Consider the following 22,913-nt stretch of genomic DNA (forward strand, 5'->3'; position numbering starts at 1 on the left):
ATCTAATAGAATCTATAAGGATTAAGTGAATAACATTTTGCTATTAACTTTGGTGTAAACGCGGCGGTCCACCTTGTAATTACAGTGTATTAGGATAGGAAAACAGCGTTGCCGTTATTCTGCTTTGATCAATTACATTTCTACATTGTAAAAAACTGACTTGGCAACGTTGCGGAGCTAGAAAAGGATAGAGCTATCTGCTTTGTCGAATGATAGACAAGGATAGGCTATGTACACATGGTAGCGTCGCACCGCGCGGTTTGAGACGCGCGTCCGACCGCGCGGTACGATATACAATGGAGATAATGGCAGCGTCCACATGCACTGCTCACTCAAATGTGGAAGCGCCGCGCACTGCGCCGCCCAGACGCCCTGAACCGCGCGGCGACAGCGCAGTTCCCAGTACACTACAGTCAGTTGGACTGTACACATGAGAGCAGTCGGACGCGAGTTTTGATCTAGTTCACTTGTTTTGTGTAGTGATTTTACAGCAACTCTGTTCAGTGTGCAGACATGGAAATGAACAATTCTGACACAGAATTGTTCATAGAAGAAGTAGAAAGTCGACATGTCATATGGGATATGGCGAGTCCTGATTACAAGAACGGAACAAGAACTTGATGCCAAGTCGTCTTTGGCAATATCTCCAACAACTCATCAAAAGATGAAATCGACATTCGCAAATAGTTAAAAAATTTGGGTTCGTATTTCCTCAGGTTAGGGTAAAGTGTCACAAAAGCACCATGCGTTAATCTATCGGTCAAAATAGGGTGAACCCAAAAGTTTCTTTGCCTTCGTTTTCTCGCTTTATATCTACGATACACAAGCCACATACATGTTACCTCTTCAAGTTCCATTGCTAAACTGGAGGTGGACGCCGCGTATAAAACGCTTGCATGTGTACAACTGCAGAATTTTGGACGCGCGTCGCTCCGCGCGGTGCGACGCTACCATGTGTACATAGCTATAGCAACACCAATGTTTATCAAATACTGCCATTATAACGTGCACCTCATTATAGTAAGATACAGTATTTGATTACAATTGATGATGCTATCATTCGACAAAGCAAACAGCGTTATCCTTTTTGCAGACCGCAATGTTGCCAGATCGTTGTAGAAATATAGCAAATTAAATGAATATTCTATTTAAATCATGAAGATTTCCAATTCAATCATTGAAATATATGTACTTTACTGACGAATAAGATTATAATTGATTGAGGATAAAATGTAGTTGATATCACATCAGATATACGGGTATCAGTAGAATAAAATGGCAAAGTAGAGAATCGGCAACGTTGTTCTCCTATCATTATCCACTGCCATTAAAACGTTGAACTCACTATTAATAGGCCGTTCGGTCAATATAACAAGTGGTTCTGTGAACAGTAGACCTCACACAGTTATCTCATCCACAAGAATCTGATGTCACCTGTTTTAGTTGATTCAGTTGAATCACAATTCACAGTTGACTCATAATTTACTCTTAAAAACTGTTATTTGTTATCTCCAAGATCAAAAACTCACTTATGTTAAAAACTCAGTGTTACACAATCATCTGTGTAATCACTTGTCAGCTGATTGATTATGAATAAATTCTATAGTCTGATTGATCCTATCTTCAAAGTAGATTATAGATATAATAAATTATAGTGATAACGAATAAGAGAAGCCGTCTTTCCAAAAAAGCCTTCTCTGATTGGTGTACTTTTTACAGCGCGACTGCCGGAAGGTTGTGTAAATTTTATTTTAATCTTGTTTAAAAATTGATCGATTGATTAAATTACTCTTAATTTGAAATTTTGTAATGAATTTGAAGGTGCCGCTATAGGAGAGTCAATGAGTAGCGCGACGGGCAGCCAGCAGGACAATGACGTCACTCACGTACTGCACAACTGTGACCCAGAATGTGACCCACAGGGCTGCTACGGGAAAGGAGCCACGCAGTGTGTCGCCTGCAAGCACTATCGCTTAGACAAGTCAGTTTAGTTCATCTAGTTTCTAGAATAATTACATAAAATAAGCATAAACATTAGTGGTAGTATGAATATTGAGAAGGGACAGTTTTGAGCATAAGCCTATTGTGCCTTCTAAAATGAGTTTAATAATAGTAGTTCTGGGACAGTAGACCTCGCGCAGTAATAAACCACAGCCTCCTCTTATACTGTCCATTAGAGTAAATCCTGTCTGTATGTCGTGTAGGCGAGATATCGGTATGAGAACGGCTAATGGCTGTTGGGGTTGGTGTATCAAGAATGCTAACATCAAAAGCTAATCTCCTTCAAGATATACTGGCAACAGGACAGCCCGAGTTCAAAGCGGAGAAAGGTCGAGAGACAATACTATGTTACTTTAGTTACTAGTAGTTCTGTGAACAGTAGACCTCACGCAGTATTCCCATCCACGAGTACCTGATTGAAACTATAGACCTTATGAAAATACAGTAATAGACTGGGTTCTCCACACATCTGTGTAATCACTTGTCAGCTGATTTATGATGAATAATTCTATAGTCTGATTTTTACTCTAATATTGGCGTATGGAGGAGGCTCCTTTTTCCTTTTATATAATCCTTGAAATGCAAAATTTCCAAAAACCTTATATATCGTCGACGCGCAATTAAAGAAGGAACATACCTGTCAAATCTCATGAAAATCTATTACCGCGTTTCGCCATAAATGCGCAACATAAAAACATTTAAAAATTCAACCATTTAATCATACACACATTCAAACATTTTAAAATTTAAACATTAAGAGAAATGCCAAACCGTCGACTTGAATCTTAGACCTCACTTCGCTCGGTCAATTAATTGCATGCAATCAATAGTTCATTTAATAGTCCATAAAATGAGGCATGCAATTAATAGTCCACACAGCAGCTGATTTTTCACCAAGTTACATTGAGATACTGAATTGCATGCGTCATGGCATGCGATTCATAATCCACTCGACAGCTGATTTATGATGAATAATTCTATAGTCTGATTTATACTGTAATATTGGTAATGAAGAGGTTTCTTTTCCTTTCATATTATTATCCTTGTAATGCAAAATTTCCAAAAACCTTGTATATACGTCGAAGCGCAATTTAAAAAGGAACATACCTGTCAAATTCCATGAAAATCTATTGCTGTGTTTCGCCGTAAATGCTCAACATATAGACATTTAAACAAAGTGATATGCGAAACCGTCTGTAGGTGATTTTCCGTTTCCACTGTTTTCTATGGTACATCCTTTTCAGTCCGGGTCCTGTAGCTTTGCCCATCGGCGGAGGGTCACCAGACTACAATACTATCCGTTCAAAAACATCCAACATTTTTTAAAATGTATCCTTCCATAAGCAACAGATGCTCTTTTGTATCTATTCAAAAGCTTATAGTTGCATCCGAAAAGATAAACAAGGAGTTCAATGTATCGTTCCATAAGCAACAGATGCTCTTTTGTATCTTCTCAAAAGCAACGTGTTGCATTCGAGATGATACACTAAGGAGCTTTTTGGAGCTATCGTACGTCCTTTTAGCAAAACACAGCCTATCAGCTGAGATTTGTTCAACATGCTCTTCCAATTGTTGTTGATACGTTGCAACTCTCTCATTTATGAAGAATGTCTTGGTGTAGGGATATCCTTCAAGGAAGCACCCATCATTTAGGGATCTAGGATTTTATGCCAAAAGAACGATTTCTGATGTGGCTTTCAGTTTTTTACTATTACACCACGAAGAGAACATCTCGTACCTTTTTCAAATTTTTGCCTCGATTTTCCTGGAAGTAAGTTTAGACAAACATTTTTAGCGACCTCTGACAATTCAGCTGTGCTAATAGTGAAGTTGTGTTTCTTTTCTGGCTCAAAATTTTGTAAAATTACTCAAGAAATTCCAATTTGTAGAGATTTGAGTGAAATATTTTTGTGGTTAATCAGTTTTTGTCATCAGTTTTGAAGTGTAAATTGAACTTTTTGGAGTGAAAAGTGAAATCTAACCTCATTCTTTTTTGAAACTTTTATTTGTAAAAATTTGGGAGAAGACAGTTTTGGGCTATGCCTGTTGTCTTCTCCAAATCATATTTTAATTAGGATTCATGATTGTGAATAGAATAAATGAATGAATAAATGTATCGTTTTGTGAAATCCAGGAGAATGAGCTGGCTTGAACATGTATACAGAATGAGCGACAATAGAATACAGAAACAGATGCTTGAAGGCAGGATGCTGGGCACAAGGGAGAGAGGTAGACCGAGGAGACGATGGCTGGAAGATGTTGAGAACGACCTGACGTCAATGTCAGTGAGAGGCTGGAGACGAAAAGCAGTGGTGCGGGATGAATGGAGGCAAATAGTTGAGAAAGCCAAGGTCCACCCAGGACTGTAGCGTTTGAAGAAGAAGAAGAATAAATTAATAAATTCTTTTGGAGTACAGTTGCTTGTCTCACTTTCGCTATCATATTCAACACTATCCACATCCATTTTTTACACAAATTGTTACGAAAATCAAACAAGAATGACAAATTTGCATTTAAAATACACGCCAACAGCTGATTTGATTGAAGAACCGACAGGCGCGCAACCTAGCGGAAAAAATAATAGTACCTACGTTTGTTCCATCCTTCCATCTATCTGAAAAAAGTATCCAGAAATTTGGATTTACGGTCTCAAATTACAAAAAAAATTCAAACTAGCACAAAAACATTCATAAGAATAACATAGACACCTTTATAGTGTGGTCTATAGTGTGGTCCACGTTATGGCAGTGGAGAAAGATAGGAGAACAACGTTGCCGATCCTATATCTTGTCAATGCCTACTGTAGTCGGTAGCTGATAAACTATTCATTCTCGTTTGAAATAGACAATTATATTTTATCGAGCAAGAAATTATATTTTTCAATTCCATAATGAGTTTTCATTATTCCGATGAAATATTTCGTCAATTATCTATCAATTAATTATACAGGGTGTTTCAGAAGTAGTGTCGAGAATTTTAGGGTATTGTACCTGGATGCTAGGAGACTACAAATGTCATATTTGAAGTGTCCAAAACTCAGCGGTTATCCTTATAGCTGCCATTTTGTTTTTTTCACTTAAAAATTTTTATCTCAAGAACGAAATGTTGTATTGATCTGAAATTTGGCATGAATATTTATGCTATAAAGACTCAACTATAAAAAATAAAAAAAAAATTTTTCATTGAAATTTTTCAAAATGGCGGCCATTTTAAATTTTTGATGGCGAATATCTCGAAAACCGTTCATTTTACAGAAAATTTACAAGAGACAAAAAAGTTAGCAAATTTTTTCACGATTCCAATGATACCTAATTTATTAAGATTGGTCGAAGAATAACAGAGAAATTAATTTTTTTCGTACTGCATGCATGACCACTTTTCACCATTTAAAGATCAATATTATTTTTTTTTATAATTTCATGAAAACCGTTCTTATTACAGAAATATACAAGAATAACTTTCCTCCAAATTTTATTTTACATAGGTCAGGTGAACGTGCGGGCCACGGTACTGGTCCACCCCGCCCAATCCACCGCTGACGATAGGTCATGTTCAGAAAGTCCGTAACAACATTTCCGAAATGAGCAGGGGCACCATCATGTTGAAACCAAATATTATATCTGTTTGCAAGAGGCACATCTTCCAAAAGTTCTGGTAGTATGTCTCTTAAAAAAGTAATGTACGTGGGAGAATTCAGACGATTAGGAAGAATGTATGGTCCAATCACATGATTACCTAAGATACCCGCCCAAACATTCAGCGAAAATCTATGCTGATAACCACGCACTTTGACCTCATGAGGATTGTCTAAGGCCCAGACGTGACTGTTGCGAGAGTTGAAGATTCCTTCTCTTGTAAAGCTGGACTCATCGGTAAATAACACATTTTCTAGAAAATTTGGTTGGATAATGTCTTGCTGAAGAAACCAACGGGCACAGTTTACTCTTGGCTCATAGTCGCGTTCAACCAATGAGTGAACTTTTTGAAAGCGGAAGGGGTGAAGTCTTTCCTTGTTTAGTACACGCCACACAGAAGAAGCACTTGAATTGATTTGCTTTGCAACTGCTCTCGTACTCGTTCTAGGATTGAAATCGAATTTCTGCAATACTTCCTCTTCAAAAGCAACATTTCGAACTGCTCGAGGCCTACCAGCAATTACCCTGTTCCGTTCAAATGAACCAACTTCTCTCAGCCGATTGTGAGTTCTTGTGAACACCTTGTCGGAAGGGAGACGGCGGTTTGGAAATGCAGCTGCATACATTCTTCTTGCTTCGGTCGCATTGCCAAGAGCTGCTCCATACATGAAGTGAATATCGGTGTACTCCAGCGAACTAAATTCCATTACAATAATTAAATATTTGTGTAGAAGCATTGTAAGAAAATATTGAAACTGGAAATTTAAGATAGAAATAAGACCTAGGAAACGTGAGACTAAGAATAGGAAGCACTACATCTGGTTCTTTACTTTTAATGAAACAACAATACTTTTACAAGACAAACATTATCATCTGAAAACCATTGTAAAATCATCTGTTTGCCCATATGGAGCCATACCGAGTTTCAAAGCTTCATCTTAAATACATCTGGAATTAAAAAATTAATATTGATCTTTAAATGGTGAAAAGTGGTCATGCATGCAGTACGAAAAAAATTAATTTCTCTGTTATTCTTCGACCAATCTTAATAAATTAGGTATCATTGGAATCGTGAAAAAATTTGCTAACTTTTTTGTCTCTTGTAAATGTTCTGTAAAATGGACGGTTTTCGAGATATTCACCATCAAAAATTTAAAATGGCCGCCATTTTGAAAAATTTCAACGAAAAATTTTTTTTTTATTTTTTATAGTTGAGTCTTTATAGCATAAATATTCATGCCAAATTTCAGATCAATACAACATTTCGTTCTTGAGATAAAAATTTTTAAGTGAAAAAAACAAAATGGCAGCTATAAGGATAACCGCTGAGTTTTGGACACTTCAAATATGACATTTGTAGTCTCCTAGCATCCAGGTACAATACCCTAAAATTCTCGACACTACTTCTGAAACACCCTGTATATTGTTGAAAGACGATCTGGCAACAGAGCAAAGCGAGAAAGAGATAGCGCTATCCGCTTTGTTGAATGATAGACAAGGATAGCAGTACCATTGCTAATCAACCACTGCCATTATAACGTGGACCTTACTATAGTACGTCGAGATGCGAATACTCAATTGCATTTTCTTTTGTAATAGTATTCTCCCATGTTGTCAAATTTGTATTTCTCTTATTATGTACTAGCCATCAGGCTCCCTTCGCTCGCCGTATCCGTCTAGCCAGGGGACTCCGCCCCCTGGACCTTCGCCTGGATCGTCCAAAAATGAGATCTGCGGGCTCGCTTCGCTCGCCTGCATTTTTCATTTGAGCATACTTCATTCCATCAGAAAGTCAAAGTACTTAGAAAATGCAGAAAAGCTGAAAAACGTAGGGAAAACACTGATTTTGGGCGTATCTTTGATGAAATATCAAAGTCACGTCACCACAAAAATTGTAAACCCTAGCTAAACCTCTGTACCAAATTTGAAAATTTTCTGTCTATTACTTGATGAAAAATGACTGAGAAAACGCAAAAAACCGCTAATTTTGGGTGTATCTTTGACGTTATTGCAAATTCCATCTAACACAACATTATTGCACCCCAGTTGAGCTTATGTATTGAATTTGAACATATTCTGTTCATTCGTTCTTGATGAAGCTGAAAAAACGCTAAAGAACGCTGGAAAAACGCAGATTTTGGGTGTATCTTTGGAATTTTTTCCAAATCCAATCTTGATGCGCCTCTAGAGGGCGAACATAGCTACCAAATTTGAACGTTTTTGGTCCGGTAGATTTTTAGTTCTGCGAGTGAGTGAGTCAGTCAGTAAGTGAGTGCCATTTCGCTTTTATATAAATATATAGATTTCCAAGATGTTGGATTTTCTCTGTCAGTATAACATTTCACTTCATGATATCATGGTTATAGTGTTTTGTACAATAAATAAATAAATATGCACTTCGCTCGCCAGCATTTTCATATGAGCATGCTTCATTCCATCAGAAAGTTAAAGTACTGAGAAAACGCAAAAAAGCTGAGAAAAGCGTTGGAAAAACACTGATTTTGGGCGTATCTTTGATGAAATATTAAAGTCACCTCATCACAGAACTTTTAGACCCTAGCTCAGGGCCCTAGCTTTTAGACCCTCACTTTGATACAGACCCTAGCTCGTCTGTACCAAATTTGAACATTTTCTGTCTATTACTTGATGAAAGAACTGAGAAAACGCAAAAAACCGCTAATCTTGGGCGTATCTCTGACGTTATTGCAAATTCCATCTAACACAACATTATCAAGCTGAGCTTCTGTATTTGAACATTTTCTGCTCATTTGTTCTCGATAAATCTGAAAAAACGCTAATTTTGGGCATATCTTTGACATTATTGCAAATTCCTTCTAAAACAACATTATTACACCCTAGCTGAGCTTCTGTACTAGATTTGAACAATTTCTGTTCATTTGTTCTCGAAAAATCTGAGAGAAAGCAAAAAGACGCTGTAAAAACAATAATTCTGGGTGTATCTTCGATTTTTTTCCCAAATCCGTTCTTAGTGCGCCTCTAAATGGCCAACATAGCTACCAAATTTGAACGTTTTGGTCCGGTAGATTTTTAGTTCTGCGAGTGAGTGAGTGAGTCAGTCAGTGAGTGAGTGCTATTTCGCTTTTATAATAATTATATGTAGAATAAATATAAATATATAGATTTCTAAGATGTTGTATTTTTTGCCAATAGAGCATTTCCATGATATGGTTATAGTGTTTTGAACAATAAATGAATAGATAAATATATTACTGAATGAAAATGAATATTCCACTTGATAGATCACCATAGATTGGAGAATTGTTAGTCATGTTGATGTTGGTTGTTACAGCACATGTGTGAGCAGATGTCCGCCGCGCAGCTTTGCGAACCAGGATGGCGTATGCTGGCCTTGTCACGAATCGTGTGAGACGTGTGCAGGCGCTGGCCTTGACTCATGCCTCACGTGTGCTCCGGCTCACCTCAGAGTCACTGACCTCGCCGTCTGTCTTCAGATCTGCCCTGACGGCTACTATGAAAGTCTGTCTTCTCTATTATGATCCATAGCTCTAATACTAATCACAGTCTGTGTTCATGTGAATACAGAGTGTACAGGGTTCGGTTATACAGGTGTCGCAAATGTAAAGTGCCAAACTCGAGGAATATGTTCTATGGTTTACAACAAAGAGAAAATGTGGAATAATTTTTTCCCTAAAACGCTTCGTTTATGAGATATTCGCCATTTTGTATTTTTTACAAAATAATTTTTATCTTCGAAGTTATTCAACCGATCGCTATAAAAATCGGTAGCCATATTCAAATAAAAGATATGAACTGAAGAAAGAATATCCAACTTTGTTCAATTCGGAAATTCAAAATGGCGGCCATTTTAGACTTTCAATCCAAAATTGCGGGAAAACGGTGATAGAGAAATTTTCCAAGAACAATAATTTGTTTTAGGAAATTTCATTTACAATCAGTCAACACCAAAAGAATCGGACAAGGCATAACAGAGATACAATGAAATGTCTGTTACTAGGCAGCAAAACATCAATTTGTTGTAAATAGCAAGGAAGGCTTCCAGTCTGCATCAACTAATCTGTACAACAAATTATGATTTTCTTGTGCTTGGATAAGAAGCACAAGAAAATCATAATTTTATGTTAATACTAGCCGTCAGGCTCGCTTCGCTCGCCATATCCGTCTAGCCAGGCTCCGCCCCCTAGACCCCGACTGGGTCGTCCAAGAATGAGATCAGCAGGCTCGCTTCACTCGCCTGCATTTTTATCATATGTTAGGACAATCCAGTCAAGGGTCCAGACTAAACGGCTGGCTAAACGGATATGGCGAGCGAAGCGAGCCTGACTGCTAGTAATATAATATTCCCAGGATTGAAGTAGCAGTGCCCAATCAATTTTTCCGCGATAAATGCATTTAAATCTTCAACTTGGTGCCAACCTAACAAATTCAACTCAACCTAATGCCAACCTGACAAAATTATTAATTTAGTTGCCAGTTAACAACTGTTTCGAAGAGGTACTCTATCTAGATTATAGTTTAACATATGATATGGAAATTTCAATTATAATTAAGTGATTGGGAGAAGAAGAATACACATGCTTAAAGACGAACTTTAAACCCTTGAAAACAACCCTTAGAGTTGAAATATTGCCAAGAGATTTCTTAGTGCGCCTCTAAAGGGCCAACTGAACTTACCTACCAAATTTGAACGTTTTTGGTCCGGTAGATTTTTAGTTATGCGAGTGAGTGAGTGAGTGAGTGAATCAGTCAGTCAGTCAGTCAGTGAGTGCCATTTCGCTTTTATATATATTTTATGTTAATACAGACTGGAAGGCTTCCTGGCTATTTACAACAAATTGATGTTTTGCTGCCTAGTAACAGACATTTCATTGTATCTCTGTTATGCAATGTCCAATTCTTATTTTTCAGGTGTTGACATTGTGAATATAATTTCCTAAAAAAAAATTCCTCTATCTATAACCGTTCTCCCGCAATTTTAGATTGAAAGTTTAAAATGGCAACAATTTTGAATTTCTGAATTGAACAAAGTTGAATATTTTTTCTACAGTTCATATCTCTTATTGGAATATAGCTACCAATTTTTATAGCGATCGGTTTGATAACTTCGAAGATAAAAATTATTTTGTAGAAAATACAAAATGGCGAATATCTCATAAACGAAGCGTTTCAGGAAAAAAAATATTCCACATTTTCTCTTTGTTTTGACCCATAGAACCTATTCCTAAAGATTGGCATTTTACTTCTTGGACACCCTGTAATATAACCAGCAGTAATGCTGGATAATGTGAATTCTTTATTCTTCATTGATTCATACAATAATTACATTATTAATGAGAGAAAAAATATAGTAACCTTCTGCTATTCCTCTCCCAAATTTAGATAAGGTTACATATGGTCCAAAATCTTGTAGTTGTGTGGTTAAGTCTTGTAGTTGTTAACTTTAAAGATTTTTCAGTTCTAAATAATTCTCCCAAAGTAGATTTTTGAATTTAGATGCTTCAATACCAAACAAAGAAGGAAAATTGAATAATTCAAAATAAAATGTATATTCGAATTCATTTATTTTGCCATAAAATGATACAGATTGATAAAATAAATATTTTTTAGTCCACAAAATAAAATGGAATATTTATATAGCCTTATACTACTCTATATACTTCACCTATTGTTATTTCGATCTTTTTACCATATAGGGCCTAGTTGGTTAATTTCAAACCTTATAACAAGTAAGCAATGGGATACTTTGCTTGAGTGGTCGCATCGCAAATAATATATACGACAGTTTTATAAGGTCTCCAAAGCACTGGTGAGATGTTTTGACACGCGTTTGCTCGCTACACTCACTGACGTGTCTCAATTCTACATCTGACTCGAGCTTTGAAGACTCCTATAATAGAACTGATTTATAAACTACTTTCCAATTATGTATGAATCAATAAAGAATCAATAAATCAGCTTCTATTACGCACGCTAGTTACTATTTTACGCACTGTTCCTTCACACACTAATTCAGGAATAGACCATTTTAGGCACGCAGTTCTGTGCGTAAACTGCGATTTCACGTGTAACTGTAGGAAAATATTTTGTACTCAGGAACATTGTAAGAGAGTTTGGGAACATTCTGTATTTCTTAAAATTTATGAATTCAGGGCTACTTATTTCTATGTATGAAATGGGAGTTTAGTACCCTTTTTTGAAATTAATAGAATAACAGATTGAAATTAAAAATTATAGCAAAATAAATCAATTCAATATTAGATTAATTAAATTAATCCATAATTATTCCGAAGAATGGGTTCTATAATTCTTTTTTATAAATTCTGTATTTCATGTCAATTTATTTGATTGATTAAACAATACAGTAGTCGGTGGAAAAAACAGCCTATTCCCAAAAACTTCTTCAATCTCCTAATTTTGTCTTAAATTGTCCAAATATTATGTAGGTTATGTCCATTTCAATGTATACACAAAAATAGTTATTTGTATATCTAGAGTGAAAAGTACTGTTTTATTCCCTGAGGGAAATGTTTGAAGCCTGAGGTGAAGCCGAGGGCACCAATTTTCCTGAGGGAGAAAAAACATTTTCACTCGTGATGTACACAACATTTTTCCTCCAACAACATTTCTATAAGAACTGCAAATAAAATATTATTCAAAATCTTACGTGACCAATAAAATGTGTTACAACATAACCTGAAAATCAAACATCTGTCGGCAAAAGTTGTAGCAACAATGGTCAACTCGACTACAACAAACTATGATGAAGTTCCAATTTCAAATTTGATTAGTTAATGAGGAATATTCGTTGGCTGGTATTTTGAATAACATGGAATATAAGAAAATATTTATACATTTTTATAGTATAGCCTACTGATATGAAGTTTGTAATAATTTCAGCATGAAACATATAATTCATATATTGATCAAACGTCTGGTTGAGGTATTGAATTTAGTTGGTTCAATGACTACTCTATATGCTTTCTCATCTGAGCTTGGACCTTCTAATCTAAGTGTCACTTTTCCAGGAAAACTTCCTAGAGCATAAAAGTGACTCCATTTAGCATCTCTATTTCAGAAACGTACTTTTGAAATAGGTTAGAAGGTCTAAGCTCAGATGAGGAAGCATTATGGAGTAGTCATTAAACCAACCAAATTCAATATCTCAACCAGACATTTTATCAATATATAGAATTAATGTTCGTATGCTAAAATTATTACAAATTTTATATCATTATACTGAAAAAATGAATACATTTTTTTTATTCCATGTTATTCAAAATACCAGCCGAAACCTCATTAACTAACTAATCATTAACTAATCAAACGTTAACTTTATCATAGCTGTAGTTGTGGCGGCCATTGTTGTTACAACTATTGCCGGCAGATAGCGTACAGCACTGTTCACGGAGAACTGTGATTACAAGCCAGCTGTTTCTGTTTACTTTTTGGATTATGTTGTAATACTTTGTTTGGTCACGTACGTTTTTAAAAATTATTTTATTTGCAGTTTCTATAAAAATGTAGGTGGAGGAAAAATGTTGTGTATATCACGAGTGAAAAATGTTTTTTCTCCCTCAGGAAAATTGTTGCCCTCGGCTTCGCCTCGGGCTTCAAACTTTTCCCTCAGAGAGAAAAAACAGTACTTTTCACTGTATATATACAAAAAACTATTTCATAAACTAATTGGAATGTTGAATCACGGAATAAGCAAATTCTCCTTATTTAACGAAATAAGTTTGGATATATCCTTAACATTAAATAAACTTTATTCCCAAGGATGAGAAAATTTTTATGATTGATGGAAAACTTACTAATAAGTGTTCAATAAGTGCATTATTAATTGATGCGTGTTTTGTGACAGACACGGAGCAGGGCACTTGTATACCTTGCGAGCCAAACTGCGCCAGTTGCCAGGATAGAGCTGACCACTGCTCCACCTGCGAACACCACCTCGTCATATTTGAGAACAGGTGCTATGCCGCCTGCCCGCTTTACACCTACGAGACCGACGATTACAGGTACGTATGCAACACATGCTCTTCTGTATCTTCTCAAAAGCAACGTGTTGCGTCCGAAAAGATACACAAAGAGCTCCGAACAAATGCATAGAGCTTAAATGTATCCCTCCATAAGTAACCGATGCTTTCGTATATTCTCAAAAGCAACGTGCTGCATCCGAAAAGATACACAAGGAGCTCCGAAAAAGTGCATAAAGAGCTTTAAAGTAACAAATGCTTTCGTAGACTATATTCTCAAAAGCAACATGTTGCATTCGAAAAAATACACAAGGAGCTCCAGAAAAGTGCATTAAGAGCTTTAATGTATCTCTCCATAAGTAACAGATGCTTTCGTTTATTCTCAAAAGCAACATGTTGCATATGAAAAGATAACAATCTGGTGTGGCGCACTCACGCAACTTTCCTTGCCGTTATGAAAATTTATCACCTGACGCTAGTGTTCACGCGCATCCCATTTCTACTATCATAGCCACCTCTAATACAAGGCCGCGGCCTACGATATTGCAACGTCGCAGTGTAGGCCTAGAATCTAATACATGATTGGTGAAAAAGATCTGAAAAAATACCAGCTGATCTTTTTCACCTATCATGTATTATATTCTAGGCCTACACTGCCACGTTGCAATATCGTAGGCCGCGGCCTCTTATCAAATTTTGCACATAGATTCTGAAAATATTATTTATTGGTTTTATTATTATTAATATTAATTTTTGGAGCTGCGACCTTTCATTTTCATTTCATTTCATTTTTTCATCCCACTGACCACCCATGGAAGGGGTATAAGGATTTGTCAATTATAATCTAAGTCGTCAATCTTTGCATTTCATAATGCAGAAAGAATTCCTCACTGGAATAAGGACAAACCTGCAACAACTCCTCCCTCACCTTAATTCTAAACTTTCCACCTGTAAGAGCCTTTATGCGTGTTGGCAATGAATTATAAAGCAGAATTCATGCACTCTTTACCCCCCTCTCATAAATACCAGTTCGATGAATGTTGTCTCTGAGGTTTTGTCTATATATGGTATTGTATGAGTGGAACAACTCTCCTGTATTGAACCTATCTTTATTCCTATCAATAAAACAAAGAACCTGGTAGTGGGAGAATCTTCATCTCTTTGAAATAATTTCTACAACTTGCTCTAATAGATTCACCCACCATCACTCTAACTGCCCACTTTTGAATCCTGAATATATGTATTGCATGAGTTGAATTGCCCCAAAATATAACACCGTATGAAAGAAGAGAATAGAACACAGCAAAATAACACTTCTAAGCGTTCCTGCATCCAGCAATTTCTTCAAGGTTCTAAGAACAAATACTACCGAGCTCAGTTTGGTTTTTAGCTGGTCTAAATGAGGTCGCCAGGAGAGTTCAGAGTCCAGCACTACTCCAGTACCTTTGACTCGTTTGCTGAACATATGTTTCCATCTCTCGTATCCAATACTGCTTCTAGGGAGCTTCCTCCATCTAGGGATCTAGTATCTCTGGAGCCCGATGTTCTTGACTGTCCATTCTCCATGTTGTGTGAATCCAATTCTCACTTTTATGAAATAGGAGAGTTCGAACTGGAATAGAACTATAGAACTATTCTCGTTTCTTGTCTTGTTTCATTTTGAGGTTTCAGTAATCAGAAACCTTCCAAAGGATATATTCATGGAAGAAGTGAAGAAGCTACTTAGAAGCCAGGTGACTCAATATTATTATTATTATATATGGCCAAGTTCTTCCATGTTATCTTATCTTAGGTCATGTCAGAGGCCCTGAAATTGATCAGTTGCGACCTGAAATCTCTGACACCAGACCTGAGCCAGCCAGATCACTCGATATTATCATTATCATTATATGCTGTTCCATGTTATCTGATGTTGTTTCATGTTATCTGACAATGTTTTATATTGCATACTAGCTGGCCCGGCGAACTTCGTACCGTCAAATAGTTAATGCATCTCATGACAAACTCTAGTTCGATACACACCTGAGGAGGTGCGATGCGGCATTTTGCATTCAGGTGCTTCTTGCTTATTGGTTTGGATGGAATAACTGACACACACTGAATTGGGCATGGACTGGAACGTTGTGATAAAGCAATCTCCGTAAGATCAACACTTTGTATCACCAAGTAGCACCTCCTCAGGTGTGTTTACCCTCAGCCTAATCTGATGCACTATTTTTTAATGAAAATTATCCAACAATCAGTATTTACATTTATATCTCAATATGGACTTCCTATGTGCTAAGTTTGTATTTTTAGATATAGTTGAATGCAGCTTGCTGGGAATTTATTTATTATTTATTTATTTATTTATTTATTTATTTATTAGATAGAGCGAACAATACAATAGTCGGAAAAGAAAAAACAGGCTATTGCCCAAAACTTCTTCAATTTCCTGATTTTGTCACAAATCGTCCAAATACTATGTAGGTTATGTTCACTTCAATTTCAACACCATATCTTCAATCTGAAACTATGAATCAGAATAAACAAAGAATTTCAAATTTAGATAAATTGATAATGAAACTTCCATTAAAACAAAAACCAAACTTCAATACTCACAAATATAGAATAAAATCACTTAAATATTTTGAGCTCGAAAATATCAAATTGAATTGTATATCTCCTTGCTGTTGATTTTCCCGTTCATATTCTAAATTCACAGCATTTCGAGTTCTACAACCTAAGTTGGACGCACCGCGGCATTATTATTTGAGTCAAAATTTTGTGAATCAGTAGAAAGAATATAAAAAACATATCTACCGACAGCTGTTGGATGACACAATGATTTTAACAGCTGATTTTTATTTCTGAGTGTGGCCAGCCAACATTAATCTTCTCCCATAAGTATTACATGTAAACTTTGAAGGACCGTAGAAAAGAGTCCTGAAGTCGTATTATAAATTTGATATGCCAAAAACCTGGTCCTGAATATAACAAACACAACTAAAAAAATTATCAAATTCGGTGCACACATAGAAAAGTTATTGAATGTCAAAATTTGAGGTTCGATTTTTACTTTCCTTGCCCTATTACCTTAGGTAAGGAAAGTATTGCTTTCCGACAAAAATTAAAGTACCCCAATTTCCAATTTCTATACATTTCAAGGTCCCCTGAGTCCAAAAAAGTGGTTTTTGGGTATTGGTCTGTATGTGTGTGTGTGTGTGTGTGTGTGTGTGTGTGGTGTGTGTGTGTGTGTGTGTGTGTGTGTGTGTGTGTGGTGTGTGTGTGTGTGTGTGTGGTGTGTGTGTGTGGTGTGTGTGTGTGTGTGTGTGGTGTGGTGTGTGTGTGTGTGTGTGTATGTGTGTGTGTGTGTGTATGTGTGTGTGTGTGTGGTGTGTGTGTGTGTGTGTGTTGTGCCGTGCTATGAATTTAGAAAGTTAATTTTGAATTTAGAATTTAGAAGCACACACAATATAACTTAATAAAAGGGATGCTTGATAACATACCTAGTGCTAGAGAACGGGAAACCAGAAATGACAAGAGAGACAACGAAATAGAGAGAAGGTATCAATTATATTGTCACCTCTTACAGTTAAATTCAACAATTAATAAAACAAAGGAAGTTACATTATGAAAACCGAAAACAAAATTACTAAAGTCTGAACAGATTACATTATTAGTACTGCTTATGTCGGAGGACAGACGCTGAGTGAAGCCACTTCGCTTTTCTCGTCTTGAGGTGGACAGCTGTGAGATCGGCCATACTAAATAGATCTAACCAACACCAACTATGATGGCAGTTACTATTCTCTAGAAAAATTTCCACCATAGAAAGGGACGTTACAACTACAATTTAAGATACATTCTCCCACCAAGTGACAGCTATTTTTCCTAGGCAGCTATAAATTCCTTGCCTTATAAGGTCGTAAACCAGACTTATATTCTAGTAAAAATGTTGATCTTCCCACAACTTCTACACACACACCTATAGAGTCGACACTACACAACGCAAAAAGCAAGGTTTATGAACTAAGCTGTTGCTCCAGGAAAATTGATGTTATTCCTAGGATCCTAGCTTCTACGCACACACTTACAGAGTCAACACAACACAACACAGAAAAGCAGAACAGCACAATCCATTTTTATAACAGGCTAACTTCTCAGGCTAATTTGCATAATTCTCATCGCTCACAATTGTAACAATAAATATTGCTACAATACTCCCCCTTCTTGAGTGTGGAACACCGGGTTAAGTCGTAAAAAATTTGGCAGAAAACAACATGACAATGCTATCGGTAACACCCTGTATAAGACCAATAACTACAAAAAGGAATTATTCACCTCAAAATTTCAAATAAAATACTAATAATGAATCTCAGACTATCAAACTCGAACTACAATCATGTGAAAGCAACAAAATTTTCAATGAATTTCAAAGAACTAGCCATAAATATCAGGAGGAACAAGCAAAATAATTAAGTTCACAATTTTTTTAACTAACCAAGTGGACTAGCAACAAATTTCGATCTCACAAAAGTTAAGACAAATCACCATGAAGGTAATCAACTAATTTGGAAAAATCAAGATATCTAAGAAAACCTTGTGGAAAACTCGTAAAATTTTGCAACATAAGACACCAAAAATTTTGTAAAGTCAACTAGAAATTGTGCAAAACCGGCTGCCAAACTCCACATCTAGACGGGCCCTGTATCATATGAAGCTAACAACCAGTAATAGACATCAATAAACAGTGACAAAATAAAATCAAAATTAATTCAGACAGCTACTTTCCTAAAGCAACTGTGAGGAAACCCAGTATAATATGCTAACCTCAACAAAAAAATTTTAAATAGAAACAACAAATTAAAAAAAATTAAAATTATCAATTATCACAATCATATGACCAGACCATCATAACTCGACAAGTTGTTAAAATCGAGCAACTGACATTTGACGCATCTCACCACTGAAACAGCTGACGGCCGCCTCATGTCAAAGCAACCCTGACCTACGTATGCAACCGCTTTTCAATGTCATGAAGCCAATAACTACACAGAGTTTAACTCACATGCAACGATGTTAGCAGCTTACGTATCATGATACACGTTGACCTTGATACACGTATCAACTTAGCAACAAAACTCATATCACCCATTACTAATTTCTCTACTCATTTCTCGTTCCTTGCACTTTGCGCAACAAAATAACGTCGGTTACAGCTGAAGATAAAGGACATCGCGAATTGTCCCACAATTACCTAGCAACACCTACGCTACAATTCTGAATTTCCCCTTTTGGAAAAGACTAAGATCTTCACTGTTTCACAAACAGAGATACAACTATTCAGTACATCATTACCACTTAATTTCCGTTACTCATTACTCACTTGGGACAGCAACATTTGAGGACAATATACATACACCAGTATACCTACTATTTGTGCTTCCTATCACCTTGGTACAACCACAGTATCACAACTAATGGACCTTGGCAACTCAAAAAAATAACTTACTACAATATTCTCTCCATAAAATCTCTACATACTATCTTCTCCTCATATACACAATAGATCTCATTTCTCCAGCACATGAAGCAATATGACAGTACAAACGCCTAGGCCAATGATCATGATAACAGACACTGAATCATATTATAAAGCAAATTTTCCACTAATTCAACTAAGCTAAGCTCCACCAAAAATATTTGAACAAAATTTTATACTGCCTACCACACTCAAAGAAGAACCTTCAGAAACTCAAACCTTTATTTTAAGAATTCCATTGACAAAGACAAGCTGAAGCAAACAACATAGCATTTTCTCAAGATTAATAAAAAAATAGTTCCATATTCTATAGAACTGAAACTGGTTCCATTTCCCGTTACATATTCCCTTTTTTTTATCATCACAAAAGTTGTGAAAAATTGAGTTACCTAGATTTTCTTCCCGTTTCCTATTTTCTATTTTTTTGTTTTATTCAATCATTTTTCCATGTTTATCTTATATTAAAGAACTACTTTTCCTAATATTCTACCTTTTCCCGTTTCTTCCCCTTGTAATATTAATCAACTTTTGCTGCAATTAATATAGGACATGATTCTATATCCTGTCTATCTTATTCAATTATTATTCTTCACTTTATTATTACCCATCAATAATATCTATAAAAATTCAAGGTCACCATACTAAACCAACACTATAATTTATTGAATCTCCCTAATTTATCCTCACAAATTGAAAAATAAATTTTGACAGTGTATTGTGGCCATTCCCAGCTATCAATCTAACGAACCTTTCAACTGAGGCTTACCCTAAAATTTCAAAAAAAAATCCTGATCTTGGTTAGCATTCCATCTATTTTCTTCAGACCCCCATAAATCTTCAGAAAGGAACCACACCAGTCACCAGAAAAACCTAATTTTAGCTCATACTACTCTGAGTACCTGTTGCTAAAATTCTATCTTCCATTCCACAAATACAACAAGGATAGTCCCAGCTATTAACCTTGATTTGTCATATGGACCTCATCTGAGTAGTGCCCCTTACAACTGGCGACACTCACTCCAGATACTTAATTCATCAAACAAAACTACAACTTCAACAGATAAGATTTCTCACATCTACCTATCTAAGCTAAAAAAAAAATTACCACAGCCTAAAGGAAACGTTAACAAACCCTATCACGTCTGACAACTCTCTTCACAACGCCAGACCACAAAATACACCCTATATTTTTATACCACATTACTGACCCTACCAATGAAATATTATCAAACAACTGAAATTCCAGTACTAATCAGATAACTAAATTTTGATAGACGAACATCTCAAACAATATAATAAAGGATAGACAATGTTTGTCTCGGCACCAACCTACAGTATGTTGGCTCACCAGACCCGCTATTGAAGATCAGCATCACGGACAACATCAAGACTCAACACTGCAGCCATCGTCTATCAGCTCAATCAAACGCAAAATCGCCATTCACAAGACTTGGTGGTCTTTGATGCAACACTGAAATAAGGTTTTCATTAGAAGATGCAAGGACTAATTTAAACACCAAATCAAAACTCAAACAACAAAATAAATTCAACTAAATCAATCAATTATTATTTTTCTGCTATACTCCTCAATCTAACCTTCCTTCAACTTATTCTCAATTATCCAGACTACAATCTGCAATCCTACTGTCACTACAGTCTTCTGACATATCATAACTTCCACTAAATTTCTGACTGTCCCTAACATGTCATTTCCTATAAAAATCTCGAAAAATAAAATTGTCCCTACACCAGTATAATGCCTTGAGCTAGGGCATCACAGCTAAATGGAAACACAGACAGGGAAAATATTAATATTGATCACATTATAAAATAATAAAAAATTCAACATCATTTAGTTTATCTTCAGCATTTGTATGCTGCTCCAAACTTCAATACTCATTTCTGGAATCAAGCATTCATAGCCATAAGAATGTTTATCAATTTTATAAATAAACTGATTTGAAATTAACATAATAAGTCAATAAAAAGAGCAAAGTAGCAGAGTGGCGCAGCGAATTGTGCCGTGCTATGAATTTAGAAAGTTAATTTTGAATTTAGAATTTAGAAGCACACACAATATAACTTAATAAAAGGGATGCTTGATAAACATACCTAGTGCTAGAGAACGGGAAACCAAAATGACAAGAGAGACAACGAAATAGAGAGAAGGTATCATTATATTGTCACCTCTTACAGTTAAATTCAACAATTAATAAAACAAAGGAAGTTACATTATGAAAACCGAAAACAAAATTACTAAAGTTCTGAACAGATTACATTATTTAGTACTGCTTATGTCGGAGGACAGACGCTGAGTGAAGCCACTTCGCTTTTCTCGTCTTGAGGTGGACAGCTGTGAGATCGGCCATACTAAATAGATCTAACCAACACCAACTATGATTGGCAGTTACTATTCTCTAGAAAAATTTCCACCAATAGAAAGGGACGTTACAACTACAATTTAAGATACATTCTCCACCAAGTGACAGCTATTTTTCCTAGGCAGCTATAAATTCCTTGCCTTATAAGGTCGTAACCAGACTTATATTCTAGTAAAAATGTTGATCTTCCCACAACTTCTGCCGTCTGTTCCTGGACGGCACGTGTCATGCAGTGTGTCCCGACGGCTATTATGGCGACAAAAAGCGACGAGAGTGCATGACGTGCCCGCGTGGCTGCGCCACCTGCAACTCGGCCACGTGTCTCACGTGTCACGCCGGCTACACGCTTGACAAGAAGGCCCGCTGTGTCAAACAGGGCACTGCTCGGTGTGCGCCTTGTCAGTACTCACTTACATTTTAAAATATCGGGGCACCGAGCTTATAATAATAATAATAATATAATAAGCGTGACGAGCTTTGCTCGTTATTTTTATTCATTGATAAACAGAACACAATTCTCTAAAATGACCGTGTTTATATTTCACAATCTTATGATTTGGGGAATGCGATATTTTGATCCAGCTGAACAGCACCGTGGTTGGCAAAAGAGAGTTAAATATGACGACAAAGAAAAGAATATTTAATTGTGTGTTGCTCCAACTCTCATTATGGCAGTGAAAGCTGGGTAACCCTCAAGAAACACTGGAGTAAGGTTACTGCAGCAGAAATGAGGTACCACAGAAGAGCAATAGGAAAGACAATACATGATAGATGGCGAAATGAGAGAGTGAGAGGAGAAGTGGGAAGAAGAGCACTGATGGAAGACATAAAGAAAGGCAACTCAAATGGTTTGGACACCTCACTAGAATGCAAGAATGTCGCCCAGTAAAGGAAGTGGTGGAGGCTAGGAGGGAAGGAAAGAGACGGAGAGGTAGACCTAGGATGAACTGGGAAGGCTATCTGGAGAATTGGGGAGGGAGAGAGGCAAGACAATGAGAGATATGAGGAAGAATGGCTGTGGATAGACTGCATGGAGGAGATGGACCGAGGCTGGTACCCCTACGGTGTAACGGCAGAGGGGGTCAAGAAAAAGAAGAAGAAGAAGCGATATTTTGATTTTTCACGTACTCACTCACTCACTAACTCACTTTTCCACTATCCACAGCTTTTCCAGCCAAGGATGAATTATCCTTTTAATGTCGTTCAGCGAGTTTTCCCAGGGATGAGACTAATGCAATCGAATTTGTATTTCATAACCTACTTATATTCAAAATTTCGTGAAAATCGTTACAGCCGTTTCCGAGATCCATTGAACATAAATAACCAGATATAAAAATATATACAAATATACAGAAATTGCTCTATCTACCGTATATCTATAGTCGTAGTTTTTATG

General features: G+C 36.4%; 1 protein-coding gene across 1 annotated transcript in view; it reads left to right on the forward strand.

The window, feature by feature from the left end:
* Positions 1–22,913, forward strand: part of LOC111062025 (furin-like protease 2) — a 54,321-nt gene that overhangs the window by 14,205 nt on the left and 17,203 nt on the right. The window contains exons 6-8 of the mRNA XM_039435436.1: positions 1,822–1,981; positions 8,947–9,134; positions 13,498–13,654. Of these exons, the coding sequence (XP_039291370.1) occupies positions 1,822–1,981; positions 8,947–9,134; positions 13,498–13,654 (505 nt within the window). The remainder of the gene's footprint in view (positions 1–1,821; positions 1,982–8,946; positions 9,135–13,497; positions 13,655–22,913) is intronic.

This window comes from Nilaparvata lugens, chromosome 9 (genome assembly GCF_014356525.2).
Source record: "Nilaparvata lugens isolate BPH chromosome 9, ASM1435652v1, whole genome shotgun sequence".
NCBI classification, from domain to species: domain Eukaryota; kingdom Metazoa; phylum Arthropoda; class Insecta; order Hemiptera; family Delphacidae; genus Nilaparvata; species Nilaparvata lugens.